Source organism: Lissotriton vulgaris, chromosome 11 (assembly GCF_964263255.1).
Source record: "Lissotriton vulgaris chromosome 11, aLisVul1.2, whole genome shotgun sequence".
In the NCBI taxonomy this organism is placed as follows: domain Eukaryota; kingdom Metazoa; phylum Chordata; class Amphibia; order Caudata; family Salamandridae; genus Lissotriton; species Lissotriton vulgaris.
The window spans coordinates 1,091,906,405-1,091,931,539 of NC_141699.1; the positions used below are offsets into that span (position 1 = coordinate 1,091,906,405).

Consider the following 25,135-nt stretch of genomic DNA (forward strand, 5'->3'; position numbering starts at 1 on the left):
CAAGCTGGGCAATGCCAGCACATATTCCGGAGTGCCACATGCTGAACCATAGAGCCATGCTGGACCAACTGACTGACCAAGCATTGTCGTTGCCAGATTTAGATTTAGAAAACAAGCACACACTCCCTGCAAGCTAGTAGCCTGTCCAGTGATGGATGTGTTCATTTATTAAGCTATCTTGCAGTTTATATTCTATTCTACTGGACTACAAAACCCATAATTCAAATGCAAACTTCACTGGACATGCTACTCGTCCAGGCATCTCACTGCCCATGTAATCCATTGTTGCATTTAATTAAACACTGCTTATCTGAAACAAATTACAACATGTAATGAATGTACTGGTATATTCTGAGTGCTGAACAACTCCAGTTGGGGATCAATGAAGCGCTATATATAGCTTGAGCTCTGGCATAGGAGCTTATCACTGAAATTTACAGAATGTTTATGGTGTCACCATTGGTTCCAATGGATAGAGTGAGAAGCTCCTTGGGTCCTTGCACTTAGATTCTTTCACAAACTAAACCAGAATCAGTCTATTCAAACAGTAGCTTGTTGGGAGTCTTCAGCGGGAGGATTCTACTTTGAAAGGTCAGAACCGTCTGTTTCTTTCCAGCCTGAGCTCCTCCAGACAGTTGCAAGTTTGGGATTTGCAGAGTGGGGTAATGCAAGATAATGGAGTGCATGCAACCACTGCTGATGGTGGACCTGGGGCTGTGACAAACATGGCAGAATCATGCTTCTGGCAATGTTCATGCATCACCTTTCATGTCATGTGAGAAGCTGCTGTGTAAAATCTAAACAATGTTTTTTTTTATTGCACTGGTGTTTTTGTTTTTAATTCGTTAGTGTTGGTGACAGATATATTTTCTCTTTTCATATACATTTTATAGGTCCCCTGATATCTTTGAGTTGAATCAAAAAAGAAAAAAGGTCCTGAGGAAGGTGGCATAGCCACCGAAACGCGCGTCGACCGACCTGGTGCAGGGGTCTCGAATTGCCTTCTGAGACCCTAGTATTGTCATTTTTGATCCTGCCAACTAATACTCAGTTTTCCCTTTTTCCTTTTGATGGTGCGGATTGATTGTAGTATGTATGTGTGAGTGTTAGTGATCTGAGTTGGGTGTTTGATATCAGGTGGTGTTTTCTTAAAATTAATTGTGTATTATAATTTTGTATATATTTACAATCAATGTTGTGTTAATAATTGCACTTGTTCATAAAAGCAAAAAAATGCTCACTTTAAAAATGTATTTATGATGAACTGTCTTTTTTAGAAAAGAAAAATGAGAAACTATATTAAATGAAAATAATAATAATGATAAAATAAAAATTGTCAAACTATTCTGTCACCATATTCAAATAATAATATGTATATCGACAATTGAAGCTCATGACCATTGAAGGAACAACTTCCCTAGAGTGATCTTTTTCTTTCCCCTCTGTTCCTTGGTCATAAATAATTCTCTGAGGGGGTCCCATCTTTCATGCTGCATGCATCACCTTTCATCCACAGAAAATATTGAAAGTGCATGCTGACTCTGAAGAGGAAATTGAAGTCAATCGAATCATCTCTGCTTCAATCCCCTACCAAGGAGTTCTCAACTCCAGAGTGATTTGCCAGTAGATACTTCCTGGGTCAACTTTGGAACCAAGTATTGGCATTAGCATTAATACACGTTTTGGCTTTTGTCCATGGAGAATCTGAAGCCATGGTGGCTTTGGGAATCATTTCTTTTATAAAACAAAAGCTCTTCCTTCTGGAGTACGTCACAGGCCAATTTGGCCTGATGATAGCTTAAAGTTAAATTCCAAAAATGTGTTAATCATTCTGCTAAAAAAGGGAAAGTGTGGAAGACCTGGGGTATGGGTTCCTACCAAAGGCCCTGTAGCCTGTCGTTTGGAAAAGCCCATATTGGATCACCGGCCCTTCGTTTTGAGCCTGGATAAGAGGGAGAGAGAATATTGCTTACTTTCCCCACTGGAGGATTCACAACTGCAGCTGTCCTAACTTCCATTTGAATCTCTGCCTAAAATGACACACAGAGAAGCTGCAGTCCGCTATGCAAAATGCCTCCGTCGGAGAATTATAAGACTTGTGAGAAAGTGCTCCAGGTTGCCGGAGTCCGCAAGAGACCGATTGTAAGTCCAGTGAGTTTGTTGAAGTCAGTCATTAAGTGCTAACAGTGGTATTACTCTTTGGGATTTCAGTAATGCCAAGCACTGCTTTTACTGCCTGTGGTCAAATTGTAATTTTTGAGGATATCCACTGGAGGAGAAATAGTCCTTGTTCCACCAAGACACTGCTTTGTTGGAGAGGGGAAGAGAAACTATCACCACCCTATTGATTTTCATAAGATGTGAGCAGTGCTTGTGATGCATACATCTGTAACAGCTCATGGGGGAGCCTACTAAACCCTACAGACCTCCCAGAAGCCCTCCAAATAAGAGCCAACTGAGGAGAGACTTGACCTCCATCCAACGGTCTTGCACTGAGCACCAACAACCCTTAGGAACCTGCAAGCACAAACCAGAGAGTCTAGAAATCATCTCTACCTGACTTTGAAGCTGTCTCACCAGATACAGCCTTCTGCTAAAATCTGCTGGACAAATCTGAATGCTCCAATGCTCTCTAAGTCAGAAGATAAAATCCTTGGTCAGCCCTGGCACCAGTTTCTAATCAATGTTGTGCTCTTGTGGGTGGCTTCAGTTGGTCTCGTGCTGAATTCCTAGCAGGAGATGTTATTTTTTCACCTTTCCTATTGGCTTGCATTACATGTTTAATTTCCAGGTTTCCTCATGGACTGCTTTTTTTAATATCAATATCTCATGAAACCCTGATCAATTTTTTATTTTACAAAATTACTCTAGTTATACTACTTAGATCTTTATGGTTCATAATTCCTTTACTGTTCAGCTGATTTTGAACTGTTACACCACATACCTCCTGCACATATGCCTGATGGTCCGCCTTTCAGCTCAGACCCCGCCACCAAAGGTGAGCTAATGATACCATAAGGGACAATAAACATGTCCTTCTGGGTTTGAGGCCCTCTCCTGGTTCATGCTTCCACAGCCTGTGAGTCAGATTACAAACAGACTCTTTGAACATTTGTAAATACTCACTTTTCTGCTCAGTCTTTAGACATGAGTCTGCATGGAAGACAGATCTTACGGCTTTTCTGATATAAACTATCTATATATACCTAACTCTTCAGGGTTCTGTGTCCACTCTAAATCATTCAATTAAAGGTTTATTATCCAGGTAGTAGCCCATGGTCTTCTAATGTTAGTAATTAAAGTCATCCTGAAACAAAGAATGGACTGGTCCATTTTCTCTCTCATGTCTGATGCACTGACATAGAGTTTGGCTTCATAAAAACCACTGGGACAGGCAACTTGTGTGCCAACCATTGTTAATCAATAGGGTCAGGAATCATTGACCTTAAGCACTAACCTGTATTTTGGATGTCCTGGAGCTGTACAGACAAACAAAGGCATTGAAGTTGGTGGCCAGGGCTGTGCCAGTTTGGGTGGTGCGGCCATGCAGAATTAATGACGAGTTTGCGCCCGTTGCATTCAAGACAATGAAGTCTCCAAGACCATTGAAGGTGTAGCTGAACGCATCCAGGGTGGTAATGTGGGGGTCTCCAAACATCCAGGCTGCAACAGAAGACGACAACTATGAAACACACGTGTGTAAAGCTCTACCCAGCATCCAAGGTCTTTAATATGCCAGGAGATGCCCAGGAGGATCCTAAAGGGGGAGGACTTGACAGGGCATAGCACAGCAATGCTTATTGATATAACTAACGGGATACAAAAAACACGATGAGTAAAACAGGGTGATATCAGGCACTCCTCTGTTGTCTGGCATATATTATCAAAAGAACATAAACACTGTTAGTCCAAAACTAATTCACAATTCACTAAGACTCAAGGTTGGAAAACTGGGGTACCATGATGAAGGATATAGGAACACAAAATGGGTTCTTCACAGAGTGATGACCCAGTATCTATATATTATCTGATGTTCCCTTCACCTTAACACTAAACACTCATTGCCCTCAAATTAACAAATCTCACACTTACCAGGGGATAATGGTTGGTAGCCCGTGCAGTCAATTCTTGGTCTCTTCTCCTCGTACATGGTACAGAAGCTTAAGTCGTCCACCTTATTGCAGCACCAGTCGAATGCCTGTAACTCTGAGTCTAAAGAGAAAGTGAGTTTTGTAGCTTCCCAGAAAGAGGATAGAAGTTTCTTCATAGCCTGCTGGTGTAAATATCTTCTCCAGGGTTCTTTTCTAGGCACACCCTACTGTTTGCTAATTTCTTTCACAGTTCAGCCAATTGCCTACTTGCTCCTCCAATTATCTCTCTGCTGACCCTTCTCTCTCATAGACCATTGTCATATATTATCTTCTCTCCCTCAGATTAGCAGAATTTACCCAAAGATAGAAGTAGAACCAAATATCACTAAATATGTATTTATATTAACATTTATAAGTGGCATATCTGATTCCTGCAAGGACATCTTGTGAAATAGGAATTGTGGATTCTGAAGCAACCAGAAGGTCCTTTGACAGCAGAGTTGACACCCATCCAGATTCACACTGGATTGACCATTCACGTTGCTGAATCAGTTTGTCAAGATTTAACCTGTTTTGGGCAGTTTTAGGTATGGCCTTGGCAAATTGAGCAATGTTCCTTGAATAACAGATCCCTCAATAGTAAAAATAAAACAAAGAATGGCCAAAATCTACTCTGTCTTGAATGACCATCATTAATGTGTTTTTGTCAAGAGTTGTTGACGGAAGATGTCAACAGTGCGGGATACCTTTACACCTTGCCTCCAGACTCAGCAGGCCATCAGGAACCCAAAGGTGCACTCTTCCCGCAAGTTGTAAAACAGATAAAACCATATGAACATATGCTCTAGTTTGCATGAGCTAATATGTGTGCTGATGCCCAGAAAACTCAAAAAGACGGCAGCTTCCCAGTAAATTGCATCTTGTTCTTAATGCTTTTCCATAAAAAACATGCCTATCTAACATGCTTTACATGTAATTACACAACTTTTGTATGCAAGTATTGGACATGATTATACTAATAAGGAGCATTCCTATAGCCACAATGCAAACTGAATTGTCAATTGTAATTAATAATAGGTCTTGTCCTCTGCTTAGTCTTGCTCCAGCACTGGGACGCCTCTTTGCCGAGGCAGCCATGTGCTTTACAAGTATTTTAATCTAATCTAATTACTATCTAATTCAAAGGTACTATTTTATTGACCTCAGAAGGATGAAAATGTGAGTTACCTTCCAAGAATCCATGCTTCTGCCTTAATGGTTGCCAGACAAATGTTGGCAGAAGTTAGCTCACTGAACTATTTATCAAGTCAGGAACTTGTGACATTCAGTTTGCATAGCGATTTCTGTAAAGAACTCTGGGTCCCACTGTACTAACTTATTCTGATTACAACAGGTAAATTGCGCATTATATGCAGTGCTCTGCAGCAGGCACATTAACCCTCCAAGATATTTCATGATAATTCAAACCTATGATCATGGCTATTGGAATGATATCACAATGGATGGCCATGGTTTGAGCAGCATGGGTCATTAAACTTTGCACTAAGTAAAGGGGGATTATGCATCAATGTAATGTTAATATTGCAGATTGTTATGCCATTAAAACACAGTTTGCATCTTATTCTCTGTAAAATACATTGTGTAAAACACATGCAATGTTGCATCGAGCACAAATCACGCCTAAACCTGCACCCAAGCAACACTGTGCAACTCATAATCAGGGTGTTCAAGGTCAATATTATCACCCCTTTCAATGCCTTAATTAAAAATCAGCAGATCAGAATTGATCACTTAGCTTTAGCATATTGGTGCAGCTAAGCACCCCATGTGCAGCCAATTTAATGACTTCAACTTCCTATATACTCTGAGAGTTGCTGGATACACATAGAGCCCTACAACAGTTACTCTAGCTTCCCAGTCTGTGCTTGGCTTTAGTGAGATGTAAAAACTGTTCCCAGAATGAGATCAAAGGCCAGGTGAAAGATGGGCTGGGTGTGCAGCATGTGATCCCTATAACCTTGGGAAAGATACATGGGATGAGCCTAGAAACTTAAATAAATTGAAAGGGAGGGAGGTGAAGCTTTCCAAATCATTGTTTAGTGTACGTAGGGACCTGAAGAAGGGAATGGCTTTATTCCCCAGGCCAACAGTAACCAGGCTGACCTGAGTCTGCTCTAAACTGTAACCAGTTTGGAGCAGACACAGGAGAGGGAACTGCCTATTTGCATGGAACGCCTCTGGGTGTAAACAGGGGCTCTGCAAAAGAAAGGAAAGGTAACCTTGTCTCGGAATTTTAAGAGTAAGGTACGCTGTGGGACTGTCTGCAGTAGGGCAAACAGGAACTGCTGATAAGGTCGGTATGATTACCCCTGAGAACGTTTCCCCTATTGGTTAGATAGGAGCCAAGAGTCACATCTACGCACTGGCTTTTGCAAACCATAAATGTTGCACCCCCATGGAATACTCCTCAGAAGACTTTATGGACCTGTGGAAGATCAGAAGAGCCCTAGACCCTCCTTCATGTCACCTAACAGGAGCCCTGAAGGACTGGTGCTGCAGAGGTGGGCTCCAAGAGACATTTGGGGGACCTCCTGTGTGCTTACAGGGGCTCTCCAAGCTCTACGAAGTCTTTTTCTTGTACCAGCTGGATCTAGACTGGAACCTGCTACTGGCTACCGCTGGAGTAAGCCATGGCACCTTAGTCCTATCCCTGAGTCACCAAGAGGAGCTTCTCTTAGAAGATGTTTAGACTTCCAAGACCCCCAGGGAAGCATTGGGACCTTTTGGCAAAGGTGTCCGGAATTGCTGTGACTTTTGATGTGAAGGATGGATGGAAAGAAGAAAGGCATGGGGAGAAAGAAAGAAAGAAAGAAAGAAAGAAAGAAAGAAAGAAAGAAAGAAAGAAAGAAAGAAAGAAAGAAAGAAAGAAAGAAAGAAAGAAAGAAAGAAAGAAAGAAAGAAAGAAAGAAAGAAAGAGAGAAAGAAAGAAAGAAAGAGAGAAAGAAAGAAAGAAAGAAAGAGAGAGAGAGAAAGAAAGAAAGAAAGAAAGGAATGGAAGAAAGAAAGAAAGAAAGAAAGAAAGAAAGAAAGAAAGAAAGAAAGAAAGAAAGAAAGAAAGACAGAAAGAAAGAAAGAAAGAAAGAAAGAAAGAAAGAAAGAAAGAAAGAAAGAAAGAAAGACAGAAAGAAAGAAAGAAAGAAAGAAAGGAATGGAAGAAAGAAAGAAAGAAAGAAAGAAAGAAAGACAGAAAGAAAGAAAGAAAGAAAGAAAGAAAGAAAGAAAGAAAGAAAGAAAGAAAGAAAGAAAGAAAGAAAGAAAGAAAGAAAGAAAGAAAGAAAGAAAGAAAGAAAGACAGAAAGAAAGAAAGAAAGAAAGAAAGGAATGGAAGAAAGAAAGAAAGAAAGAAAGAAAGAAAGACAGAAAGAAAGAAAGAAAGAAAGAAAGAAAGAAAGACAGAAAGAAAGAAAGAAAGAAAGAAAGAAAGAAAGAAAGAAAGAAAAGAAAGAAAGAAAGAAGACTATTGTTTGGGGATCTCTTGGAAGACATTGCTCCTAAAGTAATCTAGAACTTGTGCTTTAAGAGGCACCACTTATCCTTTTACAAAAATCATAGGAGGGAACACCCATCAGCCTCACAACCACCTCCTGGATGCTTCTAGGGATGGTTAGACGCACTATCTTTGCTCACTTAGTACCTTGGAGGTATATTTCTAAGTGTGTGTGTGTTGGGGGGGGGGGGGGTTACTTTAATTACCCAGCCTCTCCCTTCTGGTATTCCCCAATCACCCAACAGAGTCTAGCGCCCTGTTGGAGAGCAGCATACAAAATTGTGTAAAAGTCTTGCCAGGGACTTGTGAGGTGGCCCCACTGCACAACAACATGTGTCAAGACAGTCAGGTTGGAATGACAAGTAGCAAGGTGTCACATGGACCTTGGATAAGCGACTTTTGAACCCTCTCCAGAGGACCCCCGCTATGAGATCCTTTCACGGAAACTGTATTCAGAAAACGAAAAGGTGAATCAAATCAAAGAAAGCTTTATTCGATTGCTATATTAGACAATCATAAAAGCACATAAAAAACATTAAAAAACATATCGACTAGTGCATAAATTAGATAATATCCTGCAAATGTACACATAATCTCTGGTATGTTACAAGGTTACAAAAGCAGTATTAAATTAGTAAACAATAAAAAACATATCAGGTAGTAAATGATTTAAAAAATATCCTACAAATGTACACATAATCTATAGTATGTTACAGAGTTTGAGAAACAGTATTAAATTGAAGACTTCCTCTGGTTATAATCGATTAAATAAGCATGCTTTTCCTTTGACTCAAAACTTCCTTCAGAAAGATTACAATTCTAAAAACACTAAGCTCGTTATCGAGGTGTTGCACTGCAAGAAGAGCAGGTCGACATTGGCAGAGCCCAAACAATTTTAAAACTGGTACTAAGTACATTTTTCTTACATGGGAATACAATCTGCAAAAGAGGAACACATGTATCGTGGATTGGCTGGAGTTATTGTCACAGGGGCAGGGTCGAAGGTTACGAGTCCAGTCATTCATTGTGGGTAAAGTGACTAGCCTATGAAATACCCCCAACCTAAATCTGGTTAATAAAAACCTATTGAATACTCCAGGTAGCAAAGTCAAATTGGGTTGAAGGCTAAAAGTGGATAAAATCAACCGGATGGCGCAGGACTGTTGGTTTCAGTATCTCGGAGGACATTCTTATAGAGTCCAACAGCAAGAGGCCCTCCTTTCATAATTCTTTTCTTGTTATTGTCTCAATAGTTCTAGGGTTATTAAAACAGTCTATATGGCCAAGATCTTGTAAGACGTTGCAGACGTACCTTATCCATGGGATCTTTAAGACCCCTTCTAGTTTCAAAATATGTAGTAAAATATCGGTGCCAAGAAAACCTCTGCCTACTTGACCATTGATGTCATCTGAACAACTCTTACCTTGGTGGATTCAAGCTCCCTACTCCTCCTTTTCTTTCTCCCACCCATTTCCCAGCTCAATCTATGAAGAACCATCCTCCTTGTGACAATAATGTAGTACAGGTTTTCAGTAATATTAATAAACAGGACTTATGTATCATTATTAAATGCACCACAGACTGGTGGGCATCACTTTCATCAAAGAGATATTGGGCACAAAAGTAGCCATGATTGTTTACCTTCAACAGATGCATTTTGGGAGAAGGTCCATGCTCTTTCCTGGTAGCCTGTCAACAGTTGCCCCGCTTTCTTGTACACACATCGAAGGCCACCCCCGTCTTTGTTGGGGGACGAGGCTCGCATCAGCTGCTCAGACTCGGTAAGACCTAGAAAGATCATAGATTTTAGTGTGGGTTCAGCATGCTATATTCTCAAGAACATGGGAAGAGTGCACTAGAAAAGATCACAACTGTGGTGAGATGTCATGAGGACCAGGCCTTGCAAGCTCTGCATTAGGTTTCTGTACACTCCTTGATTCTGCGTATCAGTAGCCAAACTGTGTGTCCCAGAGGTATTTCTGTACACTGCCTTAAAGTGCTGAATAATCTATAAAATGGATGTGTATCTGAGGTGTACACTCAATGAATGCTGTTTATGTACACTTTTTTCTATTGTGCATTAGTACATATGCTGCCGTGTATGTACGGGTAGGTCGTACACCATCATGCACTGCAGATATGTACAATGCACAGGTTGTGTTCTTGTACAATAAATTATACTGCACAGAAATGGATACCAGTAGCAGTCTGTGTTACAGAGGTGTGCACCAGCTGGCGCTTCCGTGCATTTCTTTACACTGTGTATCAGTTGACACACATCATAGTTGTCAAGGTTTTAGATTGCCAATTGTGACATTCCCATGATTTCAGTGTAATTATGATTGACATTTCAACTTCTATGAGTGACACTTTCTCGTGAGCAAAATCAAGCAATAAAGACGAGGGAAACACATAAATATCAGAAATTCCACCCATTTGAGAAAAGAGAAACTCTAAGTTAACTGCTGCAAAGCATAAGAAATAATTGTTAGACAGCTTTCATTTATCAGAGGGCAGAAAACTGATAGAGCGGTCTGTAAGACGTTCATAATTTAATTATAATCAGCTGAGTGACTCGCAGACTCACTCGACTGCCGGCGGCGACAAGAGCAGTAAGCACAGTTGCATTGGAAAGCTAAGAGTGGGAGGCACTCATTTGGGTCAAAGCTAGGCAGGCTTAAAGCAAATTTTATTTTTTTGTCAGATTATGATTTGAAAAGGTCTGTGCCACCTCCACTGTGTGGTGGTCACAATCATTGCTGTACATGCAAATAGACCAACCAGCTTTGCGTGTAAGGGTCGGCTGATTACCATCTATTGAGCACTTTTCCCCTTGGGTGACTAACACCTTCCACGCGATGCCGGGGTACTCATGACGAGCCCAGCTCGTCATGCTGCACAGCAGAGCTGTGCTCATGACGAGCTCAGCTTGTCATGGGCTGGAACGCCCGCACAGAAGGGGAATTAGCCCCGCGTGGGTGTTTCACGGCAGTTATGACGAGCTCAGCTCGTCATGAGCACAGCTCCACTGTGACTCATGACAAGCTGAGCTCGTCATAAGCGCCGAAGGGGCTAAGGGCCATATTATCAAGAACGGCAATAACATTATCGCTGCTTTAGCGGCAGGAAACTACAGCTAAAACGGCAATAACGGGCTAGAAAATATGCCCGTCTGTATTCCCATAGAAGCCCAGGTTCACACTATAACCTGGGCTTCTCTGGGAATTCACAAGGGCATATTTTCGAGCCCCTTATTGCCGTTTTAGCTGCAGTTTGAATTCACAGGGGCATTTTATCAAGCCCCTTATCGCCGTTTTAGCGGCAGTTTCCTGCTGCTAAAGCGGCGATAATGTTATCGCTGTTCTTGATGCTATGGCCCCAAGTACTTTTGCACAGTTTATCTCAATGACAATATACAAATTGTTTTCGCATAAACACGTTTAAGGACTCACCACACCACCTGGTGTGTCCCCCTGCACTTCAGGGTGACCAGACCGACCGATTCTAACAGAATAAAGAGTAAAGTTAATAATGTTAGGTTCTGTTGGTGGTGCAATATCCACCCACTTAGAGTTGAGTGTGCAAACATTACACTGGGTGCACAATGTGTTTATTGTACAATGTATTTTGCCACCCAGTGAGGATATTTAAAACATGTATTGTAATTACTTCTGTACTTTTTCTTCTTCCCCTGTCTTGAAGAGGCCTGAATAGATGGGCTGAAACGCGTCAACTCCTTGGATTGGAGGAGTCAGAATAATCATTGCAGTGTGTATAATTGAGATACACATCCCCGATCTTTGAGGGTTCTGTTGATCCCTCCTGTGTGTATCTGTACTGGACCTACTGCACCATCTCTATGCACTGCAGTGGACTATTGAATATTGCAGATATATATACTTATTTATTTATTTGTTTTTCTGCATGTATATCTGTTGTGATGTTTTGTGAATGTATTTAATGTTTGTTGGCCTGATAAATAACATCTGATACTTGGAACTGGTGTTTGCTTGTGACTTTAGAATCATATAAGTAATGCTGGTTTGGATAGTGACATTTAGTAACAGAGATACATTAATGTTTACTCTATGAGAGTGATTCTCAAATTTGCTCCCACACATTACCGTGTTTATATATGTTATATTCTTTTGCCCAGGTGTGGCATTACCGTGTTTATATATGTTATATTCTTTTGCCCAGGTGTGGCATTACCGTGTTTATATATGGTATACCTTTTGCCCGGGTGTAATGGGATCGGTAAGGCAATTCCCTAGATTTTGGAATTTGATAAAGGGCCATAGAAGCATATTTTAAACACCTGCACAGCACAACCGGTTTCTGTAATGAGAGTCCAGCTCATGTACATCGTCCTGAGTCATCGTAGTACTCACCGGATTCCATGGCCGAAATCATGACACTCCGCATGACTCTGTGGTAGAAGCACGCTCAGTGCCTGCCGGCACTCATTCACTACCATCCTCCTCAGCCATCATAGCACTCACTAGATACCATGGTGGAAAGCACAATCAGTGACTGGCGATGCTTATCCTCTACCATCCTCCTCAGCCATCATAGCACTCAGACGATTCCATGCAGTAAACCACGCTCAGTGCCTAACAGTGCTCGTTTAATACCATCATCCTGAACCATCATAACACTCGCCAGATTCCATGCAGGAAAGCATGCTCAGTGCCTGTCAGAATGTATTCGCTACCATGCTCCTCAGCCATCGTATCACTCACTAGATTCCATGGTGGAAAGCACGCTCAGTGCCTGTCAGAATTAATTCCCTACCATGCGCCTCAGCCATCGTACCACTCACAAGATTCCATGGTGGAAAGCACGCTCAGTGCCTGTCAGAATTAATTCGCAACCATGCTTCTCAGCCATCGTACCACTCACTAGATTCCATGGTGGAAAGCACGCTCAGTGCCTGTCATAATTCATTCACTACCATGCTCCTCAGCCATCGTACCACTCACTAGATTCCATGGTGGAAAGCACACTCAGTGCCTGTCAGAATTCATTCCCTACCATTCTCCTCAGCCATCGTACCACTCACTAGATTCCATGGTGGAAAGCATGCTAAGTGCCTGTCAGATCTCTTTCGCTACCATTCTCCTCAGCCATCATACCACTCATTAGATTCCATGGTCGAAATCACGCTCAGTGCCTGTCAGAGCTCATTCGCTACCATTCTCCTCAGCCATCGTACCACTCACTAGATTCCATGGTGGAAAGCACGCTCAGTGCCTGTCAGAATTCATTTGCTACCATTCTCCTCAGCCATCGTACTAATCACTAGATTCCATGGTAGAAAGCATGCTAAGTGCCTGTCAGATCTCATTCACTGCCATTCTCCTCAGCCATCGTACCACTCATTAGATTCCATGGTCGAAAGCATGCGCAGTGCCTGTCAGAGCTCATTCGCTACCATTCTCCTCAGCCATCGTACCACTCACTAGATTCCATGGTGGAAAGCACGCTCAGTGCCTGTCAGAGCTCATTCGCTACCATCCTCCTCAGCCTTCGTACCACTCATTAGATTCCATGGTGGAAAGCACGCTCAGTGCCTGTCAGAGCTCATTCGCTACCATCCTCCTCAGCCATCATGGCACTAACCATATTCGGTTCAGGAAAGCACGCTCAGTGCCCGATAGCGCTCATTCTGTACTGAATAGTGATACCTGACCCCTCCTTACCTGCAGTGGTCTGTCGGTAGCGGGCATCTAACTCCCCTTGTTGCAGTGAGCAGGGACATGGCTGGAGGTCAGAGTTCCAGGATGTGGGCGCTGGCTGAGGGTTGTACCACTCAAGGCACTGCAATCTGTAGTTCACTGATGCACCGTTGTTATCAAGTTTATAAATCCACAGCCCACGCAAATCTGTGGGAAGTGTGAGAAAATAAATATCAGCTCCCACGTATTCATGAAGACGTGCATGTACATCAGACCTTCACCATCACCATCCACCCTAGAAGGTACCAGGATTCCCCATCATCGAAGGTGGACCCTCCATTTGATCATCATGATGCTTGGCGCACTCCCTGGAAAATCTAGTACACATACCCTGGACCCTCCCTGAATGATTTGTTATGGGGCCATCACCAATGACGTCATTTGACATGCCACCTGTGATATCCTCAATGATGTAACTAAACCTGTCATGTGTGATTTAAAATGGAGGATCCTAAGAATGGCACGACTGAAGTGCAGTTATGGTTATTTCAATAAACTGTAACTGGGGAATTTCAGTGGGGTTTCAGTTTTTAAACGTAAATTCTTAACTCATGTCAACTCCTAACTGTGGGTCACTCTAACTTTTGTTTACAGTGATTTTTTGCCTTTTGTTTATACTTTAAGACCATCTTGTATCATAGCTGAATATAACATCACTTTAACCATTGGTTTTTCTGTGAAAAATAATAATCTCAAGTTGTGTCTTTACACACTCCTTTGAGGAAGATGAATATAGTTTCTACTTGAGTGATGTAAACTGAAAGCATAAGAAATTCATTAACATCCTGTGATTTCCTGCATTAAGCAATATGTACTCCTAATGGAATTCTATTACCCTATACACTTGTGCCACAATTCTTGACAAAGCAGAAGCCTTGAGTCTTGAAAGACAACATGTATGGGGTGAGGACTGACTGCAGCAACATTCTAGCACAAGTTTCCTAGCAAGGATGCCAAGCACCATGAAGGAAGGTATACCTAAATATCCAAGATGTCCGCCATCGCTGTAGATGCTCAAGAGTCTGTGGCCCTTTAGGAAACATCATTTATTGCTGATGCTCAACTGCATGGTGTCTGTCCAAGGTGGGTGTCGCTGGAACCCAGTCAGCACCCACAGTCTGCACTGACTTAAAATGTTTTCCTTTGCTGCACGGTCCTCGGTTTCCATGGCCTCAGGGAACCATTTCCTCTCAACCTCTCCCACATGACACATGCCTGCGGCATTAATGTTGTTTGATGCACCGCCTGTTATGATCTGCAGTTCAGGCTCCTTCCATTGACAACCCACTTCCTGCCTTCTGTGCACCAGACACATGCAGCTCTCCTGGAATAAGCAGGGAAGGTGTTTGGGCACCATAAAAAAAGCAAGCCTAGTAGCAATTTTAAGTATGGAGCAATTTCATTAATTTTGCATTGCTTTTGTGATGGAATATTATACAATTTTGCCAGCCTGAGTAATTAAGAGTGATTTTCAGCCCAAATCCTACCTCAGGAGCACAGGAAGAACAAACATAAAGAGAACAAGCAGCTGCCGGCTGCTACTGTTCGTGTCCTGTTGTATTTAGGGCTATTTTCTTAGGACAAAATGCATCTTCTCGTCCATTTTGGACACAAGGGTGCGTTTTGCGGTAAGAAAATAGCTGCATTAAGCTTCATGAATAATGATAAATTATGCATAATTTTGTTGGCATCCGAAGAATGCAGCACACATAGAAGTAGCAAATCACCATTATGGATTGTGTATGTGCAGGAAAAGACACCTTCCTGCACATAAACAATCATTCCATGCAACGCAGATACCTGCGTCGGCACTAGGCAGTTAATTTTAGCACCAGCGCTAGGGAAAACACAGTGGTGCGCCGTATTGCTGTAAATACGCCGCAGCCCTGCATTTTGAAGATGTCGGAGTGCTGCGCTGCCAGATTTGGTACAGCTCCGCGCTCTTACATTTTCTAGTAAATACGGTATGCCCCTTTATGTCTGGTTGTTGCTTGTTATTCTGCAATAGCTAAATTCTTGTAAGCAGCAATATGTGACAGTGCCCCATCAAGCTATGTGTCCCTTAAAACAAGTGTCTGCCGCCTTCCTGCTTCATTCACCCTGGACTGCCAAAAAGCCTGGTCCTGATATAAGCTACACGCCTTCTTGGGCTGATTGAACTTCATGTTGATCAAAAGTCCCTTTGGGCCCTCGAGCAGCAGTTTAGATAAGAAATCTGTTACCTTGAAATCATAATTTCTTTCCAGTCTGAGGCCCTATCAATGACAGTAGTTTGTGTTAACATACCTCACACAGCTTTCCCAGGTGAATAGCAGCCTCCTGTTGCTGGATTCTCCTTTCAACAGATATATTATTTTGTCTATTTCCTTTCATAATTTATGTTTCAATTTGCAATTATCACTCACATGTATATTGTCTGAAATTTTGCATTTTGATATATGTTTAATCAGTGCTGTGGGCGTTTGTCCTTAACGCGTACCTCTGCTCCGCTCTCTGGCAGTGCACCTTCAAATGGGAAACACACCCTTACCCACTCTATTAGTAGTTTTCCAAAGATACACTACCTGTGTTGAATCCCACAAAGTTAGATGGTCGATACTTTTCTGCTGGGGGTTTCTTTGTTAGGTCATCATTTTCGAAGAATACTTCTTTATGTCCACTGAAGGAGAAGAAAGGCAAGAGGTTACACTGGTGTTTCCAATTCCTCTGCCAATAGAATTGACCATGAATAAAGATCAGCCTTGGTATAGTGGGCAGAACACTCAGGGGCAGATTTACAAGCCCCTTGCGACACTTTTACGCCGCCGTTGCGTCACTTTTGTGACGCAACAGCAGCGTAAACAATGCGCCACGTTGCGACTTATTTACAACGTGACGCATCTAGGAAGATGCGTCACGTTGTAAAGCCCTGCACCACATGAAACCTGCATCAGGTTTCATGTGGGCGTTCTGTCGAAGGGTGGGCCTTCCCTCTCAGGAAAGCCCTGTAAAACTGACGCAGTGAAATCTACAAGATTTCACGGAGTCAGTTTTACGACGCTGCTGCGTCAAATCCTTTCGTCTGCTTCAAGCAGGCGTAAGGAGTAACGCACCGCGTTGAGTATAGGTGGCCCCTGTGCATTGCAGGAGTTGCCTCACGCTTGCGACGCGACTCCAGCAATGCGCCGCTCATACGCCACAAAATGCGTCACGGGTCTTCCCTTCCTTGCACCACGGTGCGCCGCATTGAAAATGTGGCTCATCTGTGGTGGCGGAAGGAGGAGATTGCATGACGCATCTGTTCTGGCGCATCCCTGCTGATTTGCAGAGATGCGCCAGAACATGTAAATATGCCCCTTAACCTTTTCCATGCGTCAGACGCACCCCCCCCCCCCCCGCCATCCGACCGACGTCACGGTGGGCATGTGCAGAGGACGGCCGGGGCCGTCTGATCTGAGCACGTGTCAGATTCTGCCGCACCCCAGCGGAATGTCTGCCGTTGCGAAGCGGTTAAAAGGCCTGTGTGGATAAAAAATATTACCTTGAGTAGCCAAGAAGCACATTGGTGGTAGAAAGGCTAGCCACGTCCCAGTTCATGCCGCCATCTTTGAAGAGGATCAGTACGTATGAGGCTGTTCCATCGGTTGTTAGCACAGCCTGGAAGGTGTTTGTCTAAAGAAAGCATTATAGTTTGTTTAAAATAAACAGCTTTGTTAAAAATCACACCACAAAAGGCTGCTGTGTGTATGTGTGAGCAGCGTTGGACAACAGTGGATTTTTAGACATGTTTTTATAAAACCGCAGGCTTTTAGCGCTGTGCAAAGTTGCCATTTTACAATGGAAGTTTTGTCTGTTTCTACAAACTAATGTGAGTAAGTTGAATGTGAAAAATATAGCTGCCCTGGTAAAAAAAAGTGCTCAGTTGTGCTTGCTGTTGGACCTCAGCTTGGACTGAGATTTGCATAACAAGTTTGGACAATGTATTTTTGTTGTTGTTAAATAACACAACCTTCACTCCAATGCATCTCTGACTCTGTTAGGCCTGCAAGGACAAGTAGTCAGACAATTATGTTAATACTCTTTAACACCTACTACCCTAAGCAAGTGTTTATACTGTCAATATTGTGACGTGGATGAATTTGAGTGAATGAAGGAAATATACATTTTAATATGCATCCATCAGCAATGTCTTTGTGAATTAGAGCATCAAAAACAAGCTCTCAGCTTAACCTTTTACAATATTTTATCTTATTGTAACATTATTTCCTATGGAGTTTTATTTAAAGTTGTTACTGTCATTATTTTCTGCGGATGTTGTAGTACCAGTGGTTGTCCATGTGTGGCGCTGGACTTACCACTCTGCGTTTTTGCAGTGTAATTTTAGAAGTGCTGTTTTTGAATTAGGCCCTTTTTTTCGAGCAGTGATTTCATGACTTGTATCAAAAAGTTTTCAAGAGCAGAAGCCAATGTTTTCAAAGGACGCAGAAGTTGTTGTTTTACATTTAAAATGTGTAAAATGTTCTCAAATACATTAACTTAATTTTTAATATCTGATTAATTGTGCAAATTAATTGTGCAAGACACCACGAGCAATAAATCTTATAGAAAATAAACTTGTGACCATAGCTGTAAAAAAAAGATTGTTATACCTATCTAACATGGTTCAAAATATAAAGTGTAAAATTCTGTTTTTCAGAAATAGATTTAAATAGGTTGATTTCGCTAAATGTATTTGTAGAAAGACAATCCGCTGTATGCTGCTGTTCATGAAAACTGCATTGTAAATTATGTTTTATTTTTAACAGAAATATATTCCACAATTAGCATGTTTGTGAAGTATTTCTTTATGTTCCATAAATTTGGGAGTTTTTTGTTTGACTGACCAATGCAGGAAACACATTCTCTTAAGGTAAACTAAACCAATTTGAACAGAATCTAGAAATTCTTCAAAATGAGCTCTGAATGTTACATGTACACTGAAGTACAAGCATGTGTTTATATCACCATAGGTAATTTAGATAAAAACTAAATTAAAATGCATGTATTCAATAATCAAAAATCAATATAGCCTTTATTTCGATTGTCGCAATCATAAAAGACAAAATACATCTACAAGTAAAAGTAACTTGGAAAATTCATAATACAAAAGTTTTCTAATATTTCCACGACGATCTAGACTTTTTTTAAAACCACAGTTATACATACATGTAATATTAAAAACATGGTTACGATAAATTCACAATGTTGTAAACAAATAGGGGCTCATTAGTATGGCGGGCGGACGGGAAATGGGACCGCCCGTAATGCATGCGGCTCTCCCGCACATACAATTAGGATGCGCCCACCACACTGGCAGGTGCATCCTGCATTCTTGACGTTGAGGCGGTCGGTGCTTTCAGCACCGTCTGCCGCAATGCTTAAAAGGCATGTCATGCTTTTTCATGCACAACGTGGCAGGCACTGCGCCGTGCCTGCCATGTTGTGCATGAAACTGCAGGGGGGTACCATAGGTATCCTCCATGTGCACCACCCACCTCACAACTCCCTGGGGGACCGCTACGGGCCCCCAATAGTAAAGACTGCATGCCTTTCTGTGGCAACGTTGCCGCCACGGAAAGGCAAATCCCCGCATGCATTATAATATGGATAGCGGTGTCTAACAGACACCGCCACCATATTAAAACCTTTTCCGCCTGGTCGACTCATCGACCAGGCAGAAAAACGGGGGCGGTTTTTCGTCCGCCGGGGTCCTGCCCGCCATGGTAATATGGCAGGGTGGAATGGCTTGCGGGCGGGAAAGAATGTCGGGCAGATAGCCACCGCCATGCGGGCGGTGGCAATCCGCCCGACATTCCAATGGGCCCCATAGTGTTGAAACATAATTAAAACAATTTTATAAATATGTACAAAATACTTAAAAATGCTAAATAAGTGACAGACTAGTGCTTCCTATATTTTGCCCTTACTACTGGGCCCATGTTTCGGCAAGGGACAACAGGGGGTTATTTCCTGGGTGGTAATTACCAAAACCTAAGCAAATTATGGGACTACAATACCAGACAATTTTATCTAAAACCTCATGCAAAAAGACTGGTAGAATTAATATACCCTCATCTTATTAGCTTAGATGACCCACATCCAGCTCAGGAATTTTTCCAAGGCAATCACAATGGATTTCTGAGTATTTGTCTTCAAAATCCTTAGTGCCTCCATAGCTAATCTTGTGCCCAGGTTCATACAAATAGGTTTGAGCCATTTGTTCCTAGGTGACTTATAGGCTGGGCATACAAACAAAATGTGAGCTAATGTCTCGGATTGGGCTGGACATACAATACATTTGTCATCCGTTGGGGGGTGCCATCTGCTAGTGAGTACTTTTAAAGGAAGTGAACCCACCCTAAACTGATGGTACAATTTCCTATCATTCGGTCTGGTGATGAGGTCCCAATAGGTTTCGAACTTGGTCTCGTGTTTGAACTCCCAAAATTCCCTTACCAGGGTGGGCATCGTAAAGGATGAAAATCACTTGGTTTTAACCATATTCCAGTATGCTGCCTTAATGTCCTTTTGGAAACGCCCATACTTCAAAGATAGCTTTAGCATACAGAGAAAGTTCAGGAGTAGACTAGAGCCTTCTCCAGAATGCTGTGGGTCTAAAGCGTGCTAAGTCCTCTATACTATAGCAACCGGAATCTAGGTATAGGGGCGTGAGTGGAGTAGACTGTGGAGGCCTATTAATGCTCTCACAATTTTGTTTTGGGCTAGTGCCAGGGATGATAGGTCCTCAAAGCCCCAGAGTTCAGCACCATATAGTATTGAGGTACTGATTTTAGAGTTGTAGATCTTTAAGGCGGGGGCAATAGGCTTGGTCTGTGAGAGCCTCTGCTCTTTTATCAATACACCAGCTAATTGTACATTTTGAGGGCCAGCATGTCAATCTGGGGCTTCCAATTTAGTTTCCTACCTAGAGTTATCCCCAGGTAAGTAAATATGCCAGTCTGTTCCAAGGGGACGTTGTTCATATACACTCTCCCTTTTATAGCTTTATGTTTGTGGAGCACCATAAACTTTGTTTTCTCCACATTTACCACTAGCTCAAGGTTGTGGCAAAACACCTCGAAGTGGGACAAAGCAGCCTGCAAACCCTGTTGAGTCTTAGATATTATCAAGGTATCATCCGTGAACATGAGCAAGGGTATCTTCATACCAGCTAATGTTGGAGCATCTGTAGTTTAAGTGGAAAAATACTGAACAACCCTGTTAATGAATAAAGAAAACAGGGTTGGTGCTAGAACACACCCTTGTCGAACCCCCTTAGAAACAGGGAAACTATCTGTGACATTCCCCTGCTTTCCCCGGCAAACCTGTGCGTAATTTGAATCATGCAGTTTTACTAAAATGGCCAACAGTTCCGATCGCATCCCCATATCCACCAAAGCTCTCCACATTTTGGTACGAGGGACTAAATCAAATGCAGATTTTAGGTCAATAAAAGCAGCGTAGATTGAGCCCCCTCCAATATTAACTACCCATCAATAGATGAGCACAAACCCAAAAACCTGATCGAGGGTACTAGTGTGTGGTCGAAACCTGCCTGGAGTGGTGTCAGGATATCTATCTCTTCTATCCAGGCCTGAATTCTACCTAAGACTAGCCTGGCAACAATCTCCTGAATGGAATCTATAAGGCTTATTGGCCTATAGTTGCCTTCATTCATTCATTCATTCAGCCTGGTAGTGAACGATCTCCCTTTATATATATGGGTAAGATTTCAAAGCCTGACCATGTGACAGGAATGGGAGCACCACTAGCTATAGCATTGTTAAGTATATTTATAGAGGTTACCCAGTGTTCTTTGTCATGCACAAACAAGTCCGCAGGTATACACTCAGGACCTGGGGTCCTACTGCTCGGGATTGATCTTAATACAGATTTGACCTCAAGACTGGTAAAACATAGAGTAATGGTTGGAGTGGGTCATTGGGATAAGTCATTGCTACCATTGGTAGCAGTAACCTGTACCTCAAAGTGTGAAGCCCACAGTTCGGGAGTGACGCGATTGATAGGTATCTGAGTTGATTCGCCACTGCCCCATTTACAAGCTCCCAGAATTGGACCATGTTTTTTTTCTTTGCTGGCTGCAAGCATGTCTTGCCAGCGGGTCTCATCCCAGTACTTCTTTGCTTGTAGCTGGGTTGTCTTATATCTGCCCCTTGCCTTTTTGATATCACCCATAATTTTGGATCTGATGGCTCTAGATAATAACTTATAGGCCTCTCTACAAGATCTGTTATACCAGGAGGTCGCCTTAGCGCGGAAATGTTTCCTAGGTTTTCTAGTTTTAATTTGAAAAAAAGTTAGGGGCATATTACCAAGCAATAGCGATAATTATCGCTATTGCTTGGTTAGAGACAAAAATTTACCGCTGAGTTGCGGCGATTTTTATCGCTTAGGAACCTTGCTATTATCAAGGTTTATCTCCTAAGCGATAAAAATCGGCTGCAATGCATGAATATCGCTGCAAAGTCAGCGATATTCATGCATTACCGAGCTAATGCTCTTAGCCATGTTATCCACCTCCCATTGGATAACATGGCTAAGAACTGCTCAGGGCAGATGTTAGCTTTTGGAGATATTCACGCTTAGCGCGAATATCTCCAAAAGTTGGTAATAGGAGATAGCGATGTTAGCGACTGTTTCCAGTCGCTAACATCTTGGCACGCCCACTTTGCATGTCATTAGTGATAAATATCACTGACATGCAAAGTGGGGCCCAAGATGGTCGCTATCTCCTACTAGCTGTCGCTAACTGGTGTTAGCGACAGCTAGGTAATAGGGAGATAATTTTATCTCCGCTTTCTTGGCTTTTAAAGCCAAAAAAGCGGAGATAAACCCCCTTGATAATATGCCCCTGAGTTTCTTAAACAGATCATTGTGAACCTGGAGGACAATATTATTCATTACGTAAATGATTCAGTGCAGAGAATATCAAAACAGGTCTGTTTTTTCCAGGACACCAGGGGTGGAAATAAAGTTAAACCTTTGTATTGGGAGCATTTTTATAACTGTGGAAAAAAGACAGAGCAATGGTTATGTAATTCAGCTGGAGCAATAAAGTAATGGGTCCCGCGCTCCATGGGGTAATCTAAAGTTCAAAAAACCTTTGAGTGGAAGAATACACTAATTTATCTTGCGTGCAGTGAGGTACCGTCCCTTGAGCTTGGATAAATCTGTTGCGTTCCCCCCCCCCCCCGTGGGAAAAGTCCCTCGGGTGCACTGCCTGTGCCCAAATTGGAATCAACTTCAATCAAAGTTTAAAATATTGATGCAATGGGCTATTTATTTAGGTCATCATAACCAATCATCATTACGATTTCATGAATTAATCCAGTAATTCATGTGGTGGTGTTTATTAATGAAGCATAATAAGGTGCAAATAATCCCCAATGCATTTCAGACATGGTGAATGCCCTTCGTCAGGGGGTATTCTCCTTATACAATCCCAAAACGACACGTCTCTTTTCAGTCACGTGTAGTCCGGCTTTGACCTCATGAGGGTTGCTGCAGTGGATGTCAGAGTGCGTCCCCACAGGTGGGAACCTTGGAGCTTTGATATACATATATATTCAAGCAATCCTTCTTTACAGCATACAAAGTAGGCATCGACTCCGTGGGATGATATTCAAGGATTATCGTTTATTCCAATCTGAGCTAGATGCGTTTCGGCGGTCACAGCCTTGGTCACTACATCTACCCCCACCAGGTTATGTGCTCATTATATAGTGATGTTAATCATACCATGTGACACAGAAAAAAGAAGTTCGTGAAGAAGTAAAAAAATAAAAAAATGAAAAGGAGTTCCATTGTTGTCATGGTAACTCTCATGTCAGTGATGGACATAGTAAAGTTCTGACCACAGAAATGCAAGTCATTCAAAAACATTATATCTATTTTTCGGTAATTACTGTCACTCTACGGATTATTAACGGCATTATTTACACATCACATTCTGCATTGATCTATGTTATTTTGTGTTTGTGCTTTGTTTGTATTGCAGCCTCCTTCCACGCTATGTTTTGGTCATCGAGTATTCCTGCGCCTGTTGGTCAGTTAGTGTAATGGAAATGGAAAAGATATTGACTCATCACGAGTACAAAGGGGTTTGTGCATGCGTGATCTGTAATTCCTGATCAGCGTTGGTGGCTCGTTACAGCAAGACGGAGCGGTGGTCCGTCACCATGTGGCATGTTTGCTGAGCGCTCTAGGCCCCTATACCTCTTAAGGAAACCAAGTAAGTATTGTAATGGTGTGTTCTAGTACAGGATTTTCTAGTGCAGCCTTGGTGTGTCTAGTTCGCGATCATGTGTGTGCTGGTGGCCTAAGTTAATTCCATACGTATGATGCGTGATGACCCTTTCTGTATGCGAGTTACGCCCCAGTGGGCCAGAAAGAGGATTAATTCCAATTGTCGTGAATAAAAGTTTCTATATATATATATATATATATATATATTTTTTTTTTAATCACAAATCAATTCAGTAATATTCAAACATGTATTTGGTCTTCTAGTTCCTTGAAGCTTCCATGGCAGTGTATCGATCACAAAACTTTCAAGGCCCTAACAGGCCCAGAAGGCATTATGCTCCATATTGTAGATTTCACATTTTCAGTATCATAACCTCATTGGCAAAGAAAGCGGGATTTAGTGAGAAGAATGGAGCAATCTTCCCTTCAAGTCAGTTCTGATCTTCCTTTAGGGGAAGATCCTGACAACCACACATTAGATATGTTTTCACTAAGAATAACACATTCCTGTTACATGGTCATATACATGAACTTGAATTTAGAGAAAACTGCATATACACAAGGGTGACTTTGCAGGTCATTTAGCTCCTAGCTGACTAATTTCTAGCGAGAGCCTGGTCAGTTGAAATGACAATTGTCTTTCGATATTTCCCTGTGCTACATACTATTTTGCATTAAACGCTATTTGGACTATCAGCTTCCTAATGTGTCATGATTTATTTTAATACCGGATTGTCCGTATTAATTTTTAATCAGGCATTACTTTTTCTAACTTTTACCAAATATCTGGCCAGATCAATTCCCAGTTTAATAGGTTTCTGCCTGGAATTTCTCTATCCGGCAACAGCTCCCCTTACCTATTTGTAAATAAAGTCAGGCTGGTAATTTTCTTTAACTGACCAAGGAGTCTTCTTGGTCCTCATTTATATAAACAGACAGACATGTTGGAAATTTCCATTCTAAGGGCATGAGTCTCTTTTCTCTCCTTGGCAGATATCAATGGCTCTGCAGACTGAGAACATCTGGAGACTCTCAAACCTTTAGCAGGATAAACTTATAACAAACTGACTTTTGGGGAAAGACCCATGACTTGTATTGATTAGATATATTGGCAAGTCTAACCCGAGAAGACTCAATCGCTCCATCGGATCATGGCTAGACCCTTACAGGTGCCTAATCAAAATATGTGACTGAATTAAGTAAATCCTTTTCAAAAGAGACTTGAAATTTTTATTTGCAAGATTTTCCTGAACGAATACATGCCTAACTGCAGCTAGAGTCTATCCATTGAAACAAATATGTTATTGACACTCTGCTTGTAGGCCAAAAAAAGCTTCGATGGGATCAAAATTTAAAGATATTGATTTTTAACACAGCGATTCTTTCATGAAGTGAGAAGTTAAGGTGTACAACAAATAGTTTTGAGTTGAAATTGAACTGATGAAAATATTGACATTGTAAAGAGTGAAATGAA

At 41.9% G+C, this 25,135-nt stretch overlaps 1 protein-coding gene across 1 annotated transcript in view; it reads right to left on the minus strand.

The window, feature by feature from the left end:
• The window catches only part of LOC147684202 (uncharacterized), a gene marked incomplete at its 5' end in the record, with an annotated part of 198,799 nt that overhangs the window by 158,290 nt on the left and 15,374 nt on the right, over positions 1–25,135 (minus strand). Inside the window, 6 exons of the mRNA XM_086942612.1 lie at positions 3,458–3,663; positions 4,093–4,212; positions 9,281–9,427; positions 13,342–13,524; positions 15,942–16,036; positions 16,898–17,028. Of these exons, the coding sequence (XP_086798738.1) occupies positions 3,458–3,663; positions 4,093–4,212; positions 9,281–9,427; positions 13,342–13,524; positions 15,942–16,036; positions 16,898–17,028 (882 nt within the window). The remainder of the gene's footprint in view (positions 1–3,457; positions 3,664–4,092; positions 4,213–9,280; positions 9,428–13,341; positions 13,525–15,941; positions 16,037–16,897; positions 17,029–25,135) is intronic.